Raw genomic sequence first — 16029 nt, 5'->3', positions numbered from 1 at the left:
CTACATAGTGAGTTCAAGGTAACCCTGAACTATATAGGTGAGACTTTATCTCCAAAAAAAAGACTATATGAATCTTATAGACAAACTCTTAAAAGAAATGGTATCAAATATGTCTAGATGCAATCTTTATTTAAAACCCTAAAGGAAATATCTGAGAAGTAATTTAATATTTTAGAATGAAAACAAGGAAAAAGCAAGTCAGAAACATTCTTCTCAAGTTTCTAGTAGCAAAGGTCAAAAGCAAGCCACTGTAGGGACAGGATACAATGTCTAGTATGTAGAAGTAACCCCAGTCCACCTACCTGTCCTCTTCAGAGATCACTTCGAGAGAGGGCAACTCAATAGGAACTCGATCTGCTGAACAGAAATAACAATAAAAAATCTGCGAGCAGCCCAGTTTTTCAATGTATAGTCAAAAGACAGCTAAAATATATTTATAATACCAAGACAACAAGTCAAAAATTAACACAAGTTGGGCCAGGGATTTAGCTCAGTTTCGAGTTCAATCCCTGATACCCCCTCCAAAAAAATTAATACAAGTTTATTCAAACAGCACATTTTAGGAAGGATAAAAACAGAGCTGTTTATACCAGGTGTCAGTAAACTTTCTATAGAAGACCTAATGGTAAATATTTTAGGTTTTCAGGACCCTAAGAAACTCAGGTGCAGGCTCAACTCTACTGTAGCATAAAAAAGCACCCATAGGTGTTAATAAGCCTGTTCTACTAAACCTCATTTAGTTGACACTGAAATTCGAATTTCATATAATTTTCATAAAATATTCTTCATTTCATTCCTTTTAGCTTTTTTAAAAATGTACAGGCCATGCTTGGCCTGTGGGAGATACAAAAAGAAAGGCAGTACAATGTTGGCCCATCTGTGGAAGCTTGCCAGCCACATGACTATACAGGTTGAGTATCTCCTATCCACAATGCTGGCAACCAGGAGTGTTTGACTTTGGATATTTTTCAGATACTAGAATATTCATGTAGGTCACTGAGTATCCCTATTCAACTTTTTGAGCACTTCCACGATGCTCCAAAAGTTTTGGGGTTTGTAGCTGTCTGGATTTTGAATTTTCACAAGAGATGTTCAACTTGCATCATTAAAAACAACTTACCTTGGGGCTGAAGCACATGAACGTGCTCTATCCATGCAGTGTGATAGCCTACAATATTGGGGTGCTGAAGACCTGCCAACACCTTTACTTCCCGTAACACCTAAAGAAAAAGGAGTAACTTGATTTTTTTCTGGCAATTTGCTAAACGGTCAACAAATATTTCTGGTTCCAGAGCAAAATAATAATAACTACTCTGAACAAGGAATCCAAACTATGTTAAAATAATGGGAATATTCTTTTAAGAGTTTCTAACAGCTGTTATAGAAACTAAACAGCTTACATTTATATAGCACTTTATATTTTCATGGTTCATTTATCAGCATTTTTTTCATTTGATTACTACATTACTCCAAGTATAAGTAAAAATACTGCTATTTCAAGAGTGGGAGACTGAGAGGGAGAGACTACAGAGGGAGAGACTACAAGGCAACCTGCCCAAGGCCACATTGCATGTAAGGGAGCAGACTTGGACCTGAATTGGGCTGTTGAGTTTTTGTAACAAACTCTATCGTACATTAGTCATTTATTTAAAAAATTAATTTGGGGGTTTGTGTAAGGAAAGATAATAGGAGGGATGCATATAATAAAAATGTTATATGCAGGTATGAGAATTCCACAATGGAATCCAATGTTTTGTACAATTAATATGAACTAATAAAAGTAAAAATCAAAATCACTTTTTTATTCTAACGTGGGCAATAAAGTAGTTACTCTAAAAACTTAATTCCTCCAGTAATAATCAATGAAATGTGATCAGTCTGCACTGCCATAAAATTATGTCAAATAAAACTTCAGTTTGGACACTTATTATACTTTACTGTAACCTGATTCTTAGTAAACTGTCAATTTATACCATCTATAAATGATATACCATCTATACCATTATTTGCCAAATATACACAAGTAGATATACAGCTCTTTCAAAGTTAACAAATATGCAATTATTCTAAATAAATCTTCTTCCTTCCTTTCTTTCTTTCTCTTTCTTGGTTTCTTGGTTTCTTGCTTTCTTTCAACAGATCTATAATATGTTGCCCAAGCTGCTCTCAAACTCCTGGGCTCAAGTGACTTTTTGCTTCAGCCTCCCCATTAGCTGGAACTACTGCTGACCGCCACCACACTCAGCCCAAATCATTTCTAAAACTCATACCTTCATACAATCTGTTTTAGTTGCACCCTTAATCAGGATTTTCTTAATTGCATAATGCTGACCATCTAGTTTATTCCTGACCTAAAAAGAAAAAAAGACAAAGTATTAAATTCCATTAAGTTCTAACTGAGTAAGGTTCATCTAATGTGACCTTAGATAATCCAAACTCGCCAAAAAGATAAAATTAAGCTAAAAGTGGGCCGGGGATTTAGCTCAGTGGTTCCACCGCCTGCCTTGCAAGCACAAGGTCCTGAGTTCGGTCCCCGGTACCAAAAACAAAGCTAAAACTATGTCTCTTTCTTCCATTTCTATGACATCAGCTCTGCAAATTGAACAAAGTCCAACTCCCAGAGGCTCCAGGTCTGAGGAACAGGAATAAAGCAAAACTATAACAATGTAAGCTGGAAAACACAGTAGCACAACTTTTCTTGGTAACATTTTAAACAAGAATGAACTATAGCACAAAAATGTAAAATTCCCAGGGACCAAGGATTTAGCTCAGTGGTGCCGCTGCTTAAATCGCAAGCACAAGGTCCTGAGTTCGATTCCTGATATAAAAAAATCCAATTCCCAGAATCCACCTAAATGACCAAAATGGTTAGGAAAAAATTAAAACATGTTCACGTTCCTAAAAATGATATCATAATGAAAAGTAAATATGCATAATGCCTAGGTATTCTCTGAACACTTTACATCATAATAATGAAAACAACTTCTCAAAATATTTACAGAATAGGCCAAAATGAGTAAGTGGAAAACAACCTTATATACTCTTCCATAACCACCTTTTCCTAAGATGCCAAGCTCTTCAAATTCATTTAAGTAACGTGAAGTTTGTGCTTCAAAGGCTACTTCCCTGGATCTAGAAGTTAAATACAAATATGCAATCAATATCAAAACACAAGACAATCAAAATGTTCTAGGACATTCCATGTTCACTGTATTACCAAACTGCTGGGCATTATTTACTATTAAATTGCAGCAATTTGGAAAGAATGGGCTAAAATGCAATTTTTCACTCTTCAGAAAACATTGGCTTAGCAAATCAGCAACACAATGGTCATTAAAACTACTTTCAAATACTTTACCAGTAGTTAGTATTCCAATTAGAACTTATCCTGTGTTTTACAGCAAAAATCCTAAGAAGACTAACAGGTAACAGTTTACTATGTAAGCTCAGTAATAAATTTACTTAAATTTCTTAATGATGCAGACCAATTATAAAATTTAAACATTTTGTAAATTCAACATTGTACCCCTAAAACCATATTATCAACAGTCTGAATTAATAGTGAGGCTTAGGGAATCCATACTCAATGGAGGGCAGGAGATCAATGAGGAAGGACATACTGTAAAAAAAGTAAAGCAAGTGCCTACTTCGGCAGCAAATACACTAAAAAGTAAAGCAAATCTTGGAACTGTACTAAGTCCTGACAATAAAGTTTTTTAAAGCTTCATAAAGTACCCTAACAACATTATTTTTAACCCCAAAACTAGTATTTCTTGAATCTTGACTTTTTTTAGTGTAGACTTACGTATTTAACACATACCTGATTTTCTGCATGTAAGAATTATCCTCACAAGAACCCTAAAATCAAAAAATTATTTTAAAAAACCATTTCAAAAAGTTTGATAAGGAATCTACCAAAATTCAATGTCTCATTAATAGCCCCAAATGCTCAAACAATATTTTTTAAAATGGCATTATTAATGCTTGTCCTTGACCCCTCAGTCTATTCTCAAGCACTAGCAGATGTGGTCCCTAATGTAAGTCAGATTATGTCACTCCACTCCACAGCTCAAAATCTTGAAATGTACCGTGCCCTACTCAGTAAAAACCAAGCGTGGTTTAAGATGGTCTTAAGAGCCTACTCCACCTGTCCTGTCTCGCTGTTCCCTTTCCCCCCTTTCCTACACGCTCCCCTTTGCTTGTTCTACTCCAGCCACGTGACTGCCTGCAGTTTCCACCATCACACTGCTATTAGCACACCCACTGCAGGCCCATTCCACTCACTGGTCCTCTGCCTGGAATGCTTTTCCTCCATACACATTCAGGGCTCATTCTGCCAAGAGCAGCTCTTGACTTCAACACTCTCAGCGAGGCCCTCCCCGGCCACCCTTTGTGAAAGCTATGCAGCCCCTCCCAATACCTGGCAAGCCCCTTCACTGCTTCATGTTTCTTTTCTATAGATTATCACCTCCTAAAAACCAATACATTTTTTCCTAGTTTATTATCCCCTCATCAGAAGATAAGCTCCATGAAGGGAAGGATTTTCATCTATTTTGTTCAATGCTTTTACCTCAGCACCTACACAAAAGTCTAACACAGAGTAATCACTCAATACTGTTGAATAAACAGTTTTTATTTTTAAAAACCTGTTTTATAGACTTTCCTAATGCTTTAAAAATGTAGTTCTCTGGTGGCACACACCTGTAATTCCAGCACTTGGGAGACTGAGGCAGGAGGACTGCTCTGAGTTTGAGGCCAGCTTGGGCTACACAGTGAGGTCAAGGCCAGCCTGAACTACATAGCAAGACTCTGTCTCAAATAACCGAAAAAGCCAAGTTTGATCCCCAGTACCAAAAAAACAAAACAAACAAATAAAAACAAAAACAAAAAAATGCAGTTCTCTTGAAATGAAAATTTATTTTTGTCATACACAAAGTACAAGTGTTTGGGGCTTACCTGCCGAACTCTCTCTTTGGCAGACCTCATTAAATGAGTAATAGCTCTGTTGTGATGCAGTCTCAATGAGCTAAACTCATCACTGCAGGTGAATGAAGACAGCAGCCCCATTTTGATAAAAGTCTGACAAAGTACTATAAAAAGAATATGGGAAGTCATCATTAGGAAGGTCATCAGTAAGATGGCAATTTTGAAGAGTATCCTGAGAACAAAATGTAATAACAACAATACACAAAGAAACCTCAGTAAGAAAAGACTTAGTTGGGTTCTCTAAACAAGGAGCAGCTGGCGTACCCACTGATGGGAGCGTGTCTGTAACGAGCACCTATCCTGTACTGTATTGCAGAGCCATTTGTTTCCCACACCTAGTCATGAAAGCACTGCACTCCATTTCAAAAGGGGAGAGCAGGAGAAAAGTGCAAACACAGTCTTCTGGCATTTTACACAGTGCACTCTGTTCGGTGACAGGCAAAACGACAATAAAAGCTGGAATGGAATATGTAGGAAGCAGCAATAAGAGTGAGCATTATGCCAAGTGCAGAGGTGCACACCTCTGAGCTCAACACGGAGAGGGGCTGAAGGGTCACAGTTCAAGCCCTACCCAGACAAAACACTATGTCAAAATGAACATGGCTGGGGATGTAGCTCAGTGGTAGTGTAGCCCCAAGTTTGATCCCTAGTAACCCCCCGCAAAAAGGTGAGCATTGCTTTTTTTTTTCTACTATGGAATATCTCTAGTCAACACAGAAAAAGCATATTTGATGTGTATATAGATCAGATAGCAGGTTCCCCAGAAAAGGATGTTTCCACAGAGGTGTTCTGACTTTTACTCATTCAAAAAACACAAGCCAGTACAGTGGTGGTGGTAGTGGGTGCCTTATAGTCTAGCTACTAGTGAGAATGAGGGGGGACTTTCACTTGACTGCATTAGTTCCAGGTCAGGCTGTGCAACAGTGAGAACTTGTTAAAAAAAAAAAAAACAGAAAGCAAGCAAGCAAGCACACAAGCATGCACGCACGCACACACGGACACACCCACGCAGGCAGAGAGACATGACGGCGAACCTATGGCACCCACACAGCAACAAGCACGCAGAGCTCTCTCTATAATAACATCATAAGTTTTATGAGTTGTTTTTTCTAAAGTAAAACCTCAGTACTCAGGTTTTATTGCAGTGTTGGCACTTTGTGATAAATAAGTGGGTTGTGGATTGCAATTTGGGCACTCGGTCTCTAAAAGGTTCATCATTATTGCCACAGAGGATATTCTCACCATGCCCAAAACTCCATTTAGATGATTAACTACATTTAGATGGGTCACAGTACAAACATTTATTTAAGAACACCTTTAGCTAGGTGTGGTGGTACACCCTCTAATCCCAGCACTCTGGGAGGCTGAGGCAGAGGGTTACAGGTTCCAACCTAGCCTGGGCAACTTAGTCACTTAGCTAGACCTTGTCTCGAAATTTTAAAAAATTTAAAAAGACCTGGGCTGTAGTTCAGTGTGATGGTTCAACACCCATTACCACACACACAAAGAAAAACAGGGGAGGCTGGGGGTGTAGTCCAGTAGTACAGCACCCCCGGGTTTGATCGCTTGTACCACACCAAAATAATAATAATAGTGATGATAATAATAAAAAGTTGTAAGACCACATAAAGGTATCTATAAGTTTGAGGTTTTCTAACACTAAATAAAACTTGAGAAAACTTCTAGTAGAAAATCCCAGAATCTGTGGCTGGAGATATTAAAGCCACCACAGTGGTCTCAGTCAGTAAGCTGAACCAGAGATATCAGAATCCATAATTCTGTTCATGTTGTGGTTCAAGTTTATCATATAAGTACTTTATAACAGGAATAACAATAAACATATGCAACATCACCATACGCAGCTGTTCTAGTCCTCTGGTTAATACTGGTTCAGAGAGAGTGCATGGGATTTTCTCTCACTTGCTCGCCAACTAAACCATAATAGGCTTTCAAAAGGCATGCAAATATCGAAGTACAGATGCAAAATAACTATTTTTTACTTATTCAATTACATATAATTCTAGAGTTACCAGTGATAATTTTCACAAAGAATTATCTAAAGAAAAATATAAAATGAATTTAAGGAATGTAAACTCTTCACATTTACTTCACACCCATTTTTGTTTGTTTGTTTTTAGGACCAGGGATGGAACTCAGGACCTTGCACTTTCGAGGCAGGCATGGTGCCACTGAGCTAAATCCCCAGCCCATACACCCATTTTTGTACACCATCTCCTTGTCAGACTCACACCATTAAACGATGTGGTATTTTTAAAAGCTTTATTTAGCAAGATCAATTTATTCTTACTTACATTTAAACACCTGTTTTGAACGAACTGGATTTGTTTCGTGCACATGGCTCAAGTGTTCCAGCAAAGAGACAAGCAAGAGTTGGTTTGCAACTGCAAAAGGGAAAGTTGGCTGTTGCAGAGGTTCTTTTAATACCTGGAGTTCTGCTGGAACATCAGATTCTAAAAATTAGGAAAGAAAAAATGTATTGGTAAGCATGTTTCATATAACAGAAGAGCATATTCTAACTAATAAAACAGGTATTATTTCACTGTAAGGAAATAAAAAACAAAAGAGGAGTTATGTCAAGTTGGGTTAATGCTTTCTGGAAGTTAAGTGTGAATTGAGCTCTGGAAGCTGGAGGACCAGAAGCAATACACCCTAAGGCAGAGGGGAAACAGTTGGGTAGTGGCAGTGTGTGCAACGGGAGAATGAAACAAAACAATTAATATGAAAGCAAGCAAGCTAGCACCTGGGAATGAGATGGCTTCCTTCTTTTGACGCCCAAACATAAAGACAGAAGGTTGGCAAGGGAGAGAAGGAAAGAAGGACAGAAACTTTTAAGCTGACCCCATGCTATCTACAGACACAACCTCCTTTAATCCTCACAAAATAAAGTGTTACCATCTTCATTTTACAGACACCGATCTTCAAGCAGTCAAGGAGCTAGTCAATCAGGAAGATTTAACTCCCAAACCGGTCCTCTTTCCACTATGTGAGCCCAAGCAGGTATATGAGCTAGCACATAAAGCTCAAGTTCTCGTTTGAAGATTACTCAACCGGTAAAAAACATAAAGGAAAAATGTTTGAGGAAATTGTTCTGGGAACATATGGTAGACCCATACAGTAAACTAGGAAAGGTTAGGATGAACTGTGTAAGTTTCAGAAACAGAGAAGAAAAAATAGATCCCAAAGATATCAAGAAAGAAATGGATGGGCCAAGGCCTAAAACACAAGGAATGGAGGGTGAGATGTTAATGAGCATGGTAGGGAGCATGTCAGAGGAAAGACAGACACGTTAATTCTCAGGAGTTGTGAACTATTCAATTGGAAACAATGTCGATACATGGAATTTTCTATCTCCTACACTTCAGGTAGCACCGTTTCAGTCTATTCCACTCTTCTCTACCAACTACTAAGGGTCCTGGATTTTAAGTTCAAGCTTCAATCATCAATATCCTCTCTGACCTACAGATGGTCAAAGGGATTTGGGGGGGATGGGCACGACCTGCATATATGCAGATGTACTACTCATTTTAAATAAATACTTAACGTCTAAGCACAGGAAAGGAACAAAAAGAATGAAACATGTGGCCAGCTAAAAACTTCTCTATGTGAAAACATCTTAAAGTTAGAAATATGAATCACAGGGCCAAGGATTTAGCTCAGTGGTTCTGCCGTCTGCCTCGCAAGCACAAGGTCCCAAGTTCAAATCCCGGTACCAAAAAAAAAAAGAAAGAAAAGAAATATGAATCACAAATTTAGATAGAGCACATATATCTGTATTTTACATGACCAAAAAAAAAGTTATAGAGCTCTTACAAGCTAATGAAACAAAGCACAATTAAAAATTCAAATAGATTTCACGTAACTAGTAATTAATGACACATTAAAATAACTAAGGTAAACCAGGAGTGCTGGCACATGTCTGTAATCCCAGCACTCTGGGTCCCTGAGGCAGGAAAAGAGCAAATTCTAGCCCATCCTGGGCAATTAGAAACTTTAAGAGACCCTGTCTCAAAATAAAAACTAAAAAAGGACTAGGGTAGGAACTAAGTGCAAAGGCCCTGGGTTCAATCCTCACTACCACAAAATAATAATAATAATAATAATAATAATAATAATAATAAATAATAAAATAACACATTACAGTTTGCCAATCAGATTGGTAACTATTTAAAGCTTGGAATATTTGTTATTATCAAGGGCACAGAAAAGCACACATGTTAGAACATAAGAGGTATAAAAGTGTTTACAACCTTTAACAATACACTGTAGAACTTAAAATATGCAAACTTTGACCTGTTAATTCTACTTTTGGAAATGATACCCAGGAAACAATTAAACAAAGCACAAGATTTTCATCATAATGCTATTTAGAATATAGAAAAATTGTTAAAGAAATTTTACGTACAATAGAATACTACTGCCATTGTTAGAAATGACAGTGTTCAAAAAGACATTCATAAATATCACCAAGTCAAACAAGTACAGTACAAAGTAATAATATTAACGAAAGCAAGGCGAGGTGGTTTCACAGGTGGGCATATAAACCAATACAACCTTTCTTGTCTGTATCAAAAATTTTTTAAAAACTTGTTCTTTGATCCATCAATCCTATTTCTGTAGATTTATTCTAAAGAAATCATCAGAAACAGACAAATATTTGGGTATGTAGATGTCCAACTCATTATTTCTAATGACCAAAATAAAAAACACTCGAATTATTTTAAACAATACAGCCAAAGTCCAAATAAATCATAGCACGAATGTTATATAGTCTTAATGTTTTTAAAGGCTAATTTGTCACAAAGGAAATACTAATGTAAAACCAGGTCTAAAATAAAAAACGTCAGTCAGATGGTGGTGGCGCAGGCCTGTGATCTCAGCTCTGTGGGAGGCTGAAGCAGGAGGATGGCAAGTTCAAGCCCAGTGGGACAACTCAGTCACTTAGCTAAACGCTGTCTCAAAATAAAAAGGAGTTGGGACAGTGGCTCGGTGGTAGAGTGCCCGCACAGCATGCCCCAAGCCCTAGGAAAAGGAAGCTGAGAGCAGCAGAAGGAAGCACTTGGGGCTGCAGCAGGAGGGCAGTGAGTTCCAGGTCCGCCTGGACAACACAAGAGCCTCTCTCAAAAACTAAATTAATTTTTAAAAAGAAATGATATTTTTCATAGACCTTATTTTTCATTAAAAACAACTGTGTCTGGACATTCTAAGCAATACTTAAGCACAACAGTATTATCAGTAAAGCAAGAGAAGAAAAAATTTAAAGGTTTATCTAAGATTACTCCCTTCAAGAATAATCTTTAGTTTGCAGAAACTCTTATCATAGAAAAGACAGACTTGCATGTTTACAGCTGGGACTTTTCCTATGATATAACTTTCCATACTAATGAGTTGCTGTAACATACGACCTGATGTTTGGAGAGAAAAAATCTACATATCCATTAAAAATAGTTATCTTACAATCTTTCTCTGTAAATTCCTCAGGTTCCTCACCCTGAACCTTAAACTTTTCCAAAACTTTTCAATTTGTTTGTACCGTTAATTCTATTACAACACAGTCATATTTATTTCATGCTTTGACTGAATGTGTATTCTCTGTAATCACCGCTTTAGGACTACTGCATGGTTAAAACCTCCTTGAATCAATGTATTCATTCTTTCTGTTTGGTTTTTGGTGCTGGGGACTGAAGCTAGCACCTTATTTGTGCTAAGCACCAGCTCTACCACTAAGCTATAGATACAACTCCAGTATTTGCCAAAACAACTAGTAACAACTAACGACCTTCCTGAACTTTCAGTAAAATACTGACCACCCTGACCTGGTTAGATCTTTTTAAGGACCTCTCTCTTCACGCTGGTAACTTGACTTAGTTATGCCACATGTCCTAGAAACCAAAAGTCTCAAGAAAACTTGAGCATTGCCCACACTGCCTCACTATAAAAAATCATTACCAAACTAGCAATAAATCAAAAGACAAGAAATGCTACACATTAAGAATTCTTAGCTAAGCTGTTGAGCGAATATAGTGGACGAAGATCATTCTCAAGGACTGACAAAACCATAGGGTTTAGGAGCTGGGAAGTGGCCTCAGGGAAGTGCTCCCCAGCCAAAGGCCTCAGTCCCCAGAAATCAGGAACAGGAACAAAAGGAACAAGTCGCAGACGCTCTTTCAATAAATATTTACCTTAGCTCGCCAGCCCGTCCGCGCCCCTCCCCGCAAGGCCCGAGGCCCCGAATGAGCCCAGGTCCCCGGCCCCGCACTGCTGGCCCGACCTGCACGGGAGCACCGGTGTTCAGGGCCGCGGGATGCGCGTGACACTCTGGCGACTCACCATCATACTTGGGGTCGGCGGCCTCAGCGGGGAAGTCGATGGTGGGCGGCGCGGCCACAGCACCCACCGCGTCGCCCTCCTTCTCGCGGTCCCAGGCTCCGAGGCCGCCCCCAAGCATCGCTGGCCGCGGGCTTGCTTCGGCCCAGGGCGAAGGCTCAGGCAGCGCAGTTTCCACCGAGACCGCAACGCGATCGCCGCCGATCCGGAAATAGTTCCTGGCCGGCCGGAAGTTCAGCCCTGACCACCTGCGCGCCAGACGGGGGAATCAGTCCAGTGCTGGCTCCGCCCCTTCTCCTGCTGGAAGTCCCGGGTTGGGTCGAGTGCACTGGCGGACTCTGCCTGTGTCGCTTCTCCTCGAGCCCGGAGTGTCCTTAGACGAGTCATAACGACCACATCTCACACCAAGACACCCTCAGGAGTGTCTTCAGGCACGAATTAGAAATGTTTGTTTACCTTTTCCAGGTACAATGACTTTTCATCATTTCTTTCCAAAAATAAAAAATAAAAAGAAATAAAAACAAATCAAGGGCATCTACAGGACCTGCGATGAGCACTGAACTTATTTTGGCCTACCATTTGATCACGACAAAATTTTAAGTTCTACCCTCTTTGCCCTCTGGAGGTGTCCCTAATGACTTGGTCACAAACATGATGCTGTTGAAAATAATCCTTAGGTAATCACAGATTAGGTAATACAACTGGGACAATCTTTAGGATATGGGGCAATAAACAGTGCGATGTGCAAAACTGGTTGAAATTTTTTATTTAAACTATGTCCCATATAGAGTCATATTAGGTACATCCAGCCTGATGGAGATAATTAAGGATGTAATTCTTTGGGTGACTTCCAAAGATTAGGGACGTCCCTTCCCATGCTTTGCTGGTCTCTGGGAAAAGCAGCAGTCCTCAACATTTTTGGCACCAGATGATATCTAACTCCTGACCTGTTAGATACCAAATGTGCCAAGTTTGTGGTCCCACAACATAGAAGAATGAAGTTGTGAACCAAAGGAAGAAAGTTATGAGAGTTTTATTAGAAATAAGGAGAGAATAATAACTTTTGGATTTCCACGAGGGATTCTGAATGGGTTGGCCACTGAGGCCCTTTGTAAGAGGTAATTTATACAACAAAGTTAACAATGTGGGTACAACATGGATCAAACTACAGTCAACCCATAGGATTACAAATACAGCTGCTTAGCTAACACTGATCCAATAGAGAAACAGGTAACATAGTAAGGGTACATGGAAAAAACACAAGCATTTTTGGGAAGGGACAGGTCCAGATGCTGTGGTCACCCAGTTACCTGGGCACCTGATGCCTATTTGGACTTAATGGTCTAGGTGGTACTAATTACAATATAATCTCAAGTTATTATTTATCCTTTAGGGAGGCATGTAGGCCTGGCCATTGCATTTTTATCTTGGGCCTGACCTTCAGATGTGCCTCGAGCCACAATTCTGATATCTTTATTTTTCACTTCCTTAAGTGCCCAGTCATTTTCTGACTGTATATTAATTACTATCTAACTTAGCTGCCTACAATACAGGGATCAGTTTTGTGGAAAACAATTTTTCCACAGAAGGGGTAGGGATATTGTGGGAATGGAGGTTGGGATGATTCAAGGCTATTTCATTTATTGTGCACTTTGTTTCTATTATTGTTATATTATAATTTATAATGAAGTAATTATACAACTCAGCATAATGCAGAATCAGTGGGAGACCTGAGCTTGTTTTCCTGTAACTACATGGTTCCCTCTGAGAGTGAGGGGAGACAGTGACACCTGAAGTGTGTTACTTATGTCCAGTCTACTCTGAATCTTGATTCGATTGCTGTCACTGCAGAAAACCCCGTTACACAAAGATAGATAGTATGTTGAAAATGGAAGGAGGCTTTTCAGTGCCTTTGTGGCAATATCAGAATATTCCTCTTTCACTTTAATCCACAACATATGAAGATTTGAAGGTCTCTCAAACATACTTTCAGGCCCTTGTCTTAGTCACTTTCTCATCACTGGGACTCAATACCCTATACCAATAAATGAAACAGGGAGAGCTTAATTTTGGTTCACATTTTTTAGAGGTTTGGGTCCATAGTCGGTTGGTTCCAGGGCAGAAGTGGCAAGGGGAAAGGGCCTGATGGAGAAAAACTGCTCACCTAGATGCCAGTTGGGAAGTAGAGATGCAGGGAGGAACTGGGGAAGGAGATACACCCTCCCAGGTCACACCCTAGCAAACCACCTCTTCCAACCAGGTGATGAGGCACCAGCTGCAAGGAAAAAGGCCCTAGCTCAGTCTCTTTCAAAAAAAAAAGAAAAAAAAGCTCTGCTTCCTGGTCTGATTCCATCCTGCACATCTGTTCACTGGGGGCAGTAGCTGTTTATTTCCATCTGTGTTCTCTCCCACCTAAGTGCATGCCACCCACTCCATGGAAGATTCGATGGATATGGACATGAGCCTCCTGAGACTCCAGAACTATCTTTTCAGTTGTGAACTAAAGGCTGAAAAAGATTATCACTTTACAGTGGATAATGATGAAAATGAGCATCAGTTGTCATTAAGAACAGTCAGTTTAGGGGCTAGTGCAAAGGATGAATTGCACATTGTCCGAAGCAGAGGCAATAAATTACAAAGGCAGTCCAATTAAAGTAACACTAGCAATTTTGAAAATGTTGGTACAGCCAATGGTTTCCCTTGGGGGCTTTAAAATTATACCACCTGTTGTCCTAAGGTTGAAGTGTGATTCAGAGTCTGCGTATATTAGTGGACAGCACTTAGAAGCTGTGGAGGAAGATGCAGAATCAGATAAGGAGGAGGAAGAGGATGTAAAAGCGACCTGGCCCTGGAAGTGGTAGCAAGGTCCACAGAAAAAAGTAAAACTAGCTGCTGATGAAGATGATGATGATTTTGATGATAATAAGAGAAAGCACCAGTGAAGAAATCAATACAAAATACTCCAGCCAAAAATGCACAAATATCAAACCAGAATGAAAAAGATTCAAAACCATCAACACCAAGATCAAAAGGCCAAGAATACTTCAAAAAACAAGACTCCTAAAACACCCAAAGGACCTAGTTCTGTAGAAGATATTAAAGCAAAAATGCAAGCAAGTATAGAAAAGTATGGTTCTCTTCCCCAAGTGGAAGCCAAGTTCATTGATTATGTGAAGAATTCCTTCCAGATGACTGACCAGGAGGAGGCTGTCCAAGATCTCTGGCAGTGGAGGAAGTTTCTTTAAGAAAACAATTTAAACAGTTTGTTAAATTTTTCCATCTTATTTCATTTCTGTAACAGTTGATACCTCGCTATCCTTTTTATAATGCAAAGTGAGAACTTTCCCTACCATGTTTGATAAATGTTGTCCAGTTTCCATTGCCAAGAATGTGTTGTCCAAAATGCCTGTTTAACTTTTAAAGATGGAACTCCACCCTTTGCTTGGTTTTAAGTGTGTATGGAATGTTATGATAGGACATAGTAGTAGTGGTGGTCAGACATGGAGATGGTGGGGAGACAAAAACAGACATGTGAAATAAATTCAGTATTTTTTTTTTTTTTTGGTACCAGGGATTGAACTCAGGACCTTGCATTTGCAAGGCAGGCAGTGGCACCACTGAGCTAAATCCCCAGCCCTCAGGATTTTAATTTTTTTAAAAAGCTCTGTTCATGTTTGAAACATGTCCAAAGTTGCAATGTTTACTTATCACCCACAGAATTCCAGTTTGGCTTTGAATGAAGTCACTTTATCTGCTGACTTGAACAATTAACATTCTCCCTTGAAGTGACAGATTGAGTTCATTGAGCAGTATTATGGTTTAGATCTAGAATGTATTCCAAAGGGTTCATATGTTCAGAGGTGGAAATTTGGAGGGATGATTGGATTATAGGAGTGCTATAGCTCACTTCTTGTTAGGAAGTGAGGTCTGGTCGGAAAAGGCAGGTCACTGGGTGCATGACCTTGAAAGGTATATATCCCTATTTCCTTTCTCTCTCTGTTTTCTGGCCAATGTGACATGAGCAGCTTTTCTCTTCCAGATCCTTCTACCATGACTTTCTGTCCTTGGAACCAAACTAAACCAAGAAGACAGAAATTCTGAACAACCCAGCAACAAGCAATAAAAAACCTACCAACTAAGAAAAGGCAGGACCTGATAGATTCACTGCTGAAGTCTACAAGACCTTTAAGGATGTTATAATACTAATATTTCTCAAACTCTTCAATGAAATTGAAAGGGAAGGAGTGCTTCTGAACTCATTTCTGGAAAACAGCATCACTCTAATCCCAAAACCAGATAAAAACCCAACTAAAAAAGAAAGCTACCAACCAATTTCCTTAATGAACATAGATGCAAAAAAATCTCAATAAGATATTGGCAAACAGAATGCAACACATCATCAAAATGATCATACATCATGACCTAGTAAGATTCATCCCAGGGCTGCAGGAATGATTCAACATATGCAAATCAATAAATGCAATGCACCACATAAACAGAAGCAAGGACAAAAAACACATGATCAAATCAATAGATTCAGAAAAAGCTTTTGACAAGATCCAACACCCATTCATGATAAAGAAAAACCATGAAGAAAATAGGTATGTAAGGACCTTACCTGAATCTAATAAAATCTGTTTATGAAAAACCAATGACAAACCAACATCATATTAAATGAGGAAAAGCTGAAAGCTTTCC

At 39.1% G+C, this 16029-nt stretch overlaps 1 protein-coding gene across 2 annotated transcripts in view; it reads right to left on the bottom strand.

Moving 5' to 3' along the window:
* The window catches only part of Eif2ak1 (eukaryotic translation initiation factor 2 alpha kinase 1), a 32375-nt gene extending 20815 nt beyond the window's left edge, over positions 1 to 11560 (bottom strand). Inside the window, exons 1-8 of one of the 2 annotated variants that reach the window (XM_004840453.3) lie at positions 11335 to 11560; positions 7299 to 7457; positions 4957 to 5090; positions 3821 to 3858; positions 3033 to 3132; positions 2271 to 2351; positions 1121 to 1220; positions 303 to 357 (exon numbers count right to left, since the gene is read on the bottom strand). In XM_004840453.3, coding sequence (XP_004840510.2) covers positions 303 to 357; positions 1121 to 1220; positions 2271 to 2351; positions 3033 to 3132; positions 3821 to 3858; positions 4957 to 5090; positions 7299 to 7457; positions 11335 to 11452 — 785 coding nt within the window. In that variant the 5' untranslated portion in view covers positions 11453 to 11560. The remainder of the gene's footprint in view (positions 1 to 302; positions 358 to 1120; positions 1221 to 2270; positions 2352 to 3032; positions 3133 to 3820; positions 3859 to 4956; positions 5091 to 7298; positions 7458 to 11334) is intronic. The other variant, XM_021254740.2, reaches the window with a different exon arrangement.
* Positions 11561 to 16029: the final 4469 nt, after the last annotated feature.

Source organism: Heterocephalus glaber, unplaced genomic scaffold (genome assembly GCF_053883595.1).
Source record: "Heterocephalus glaber isolate CG9 unplaced genomic scaffold, H.glaber_assembly_v1.0 deba00001610, whole genome shotgun sequence".
Lineage (NCBI taxonomy): Eukaryota > Metazoa > Chordata > Mammalia > Rodentia > Bathyergidae > Heterocephalus > Heterocephalus glaber.
The sequence above is the reverse complement of the archived record's forward strand: the minus strand, read 5'-3'. Positions and strand labels throughout refer to the sequence as shown.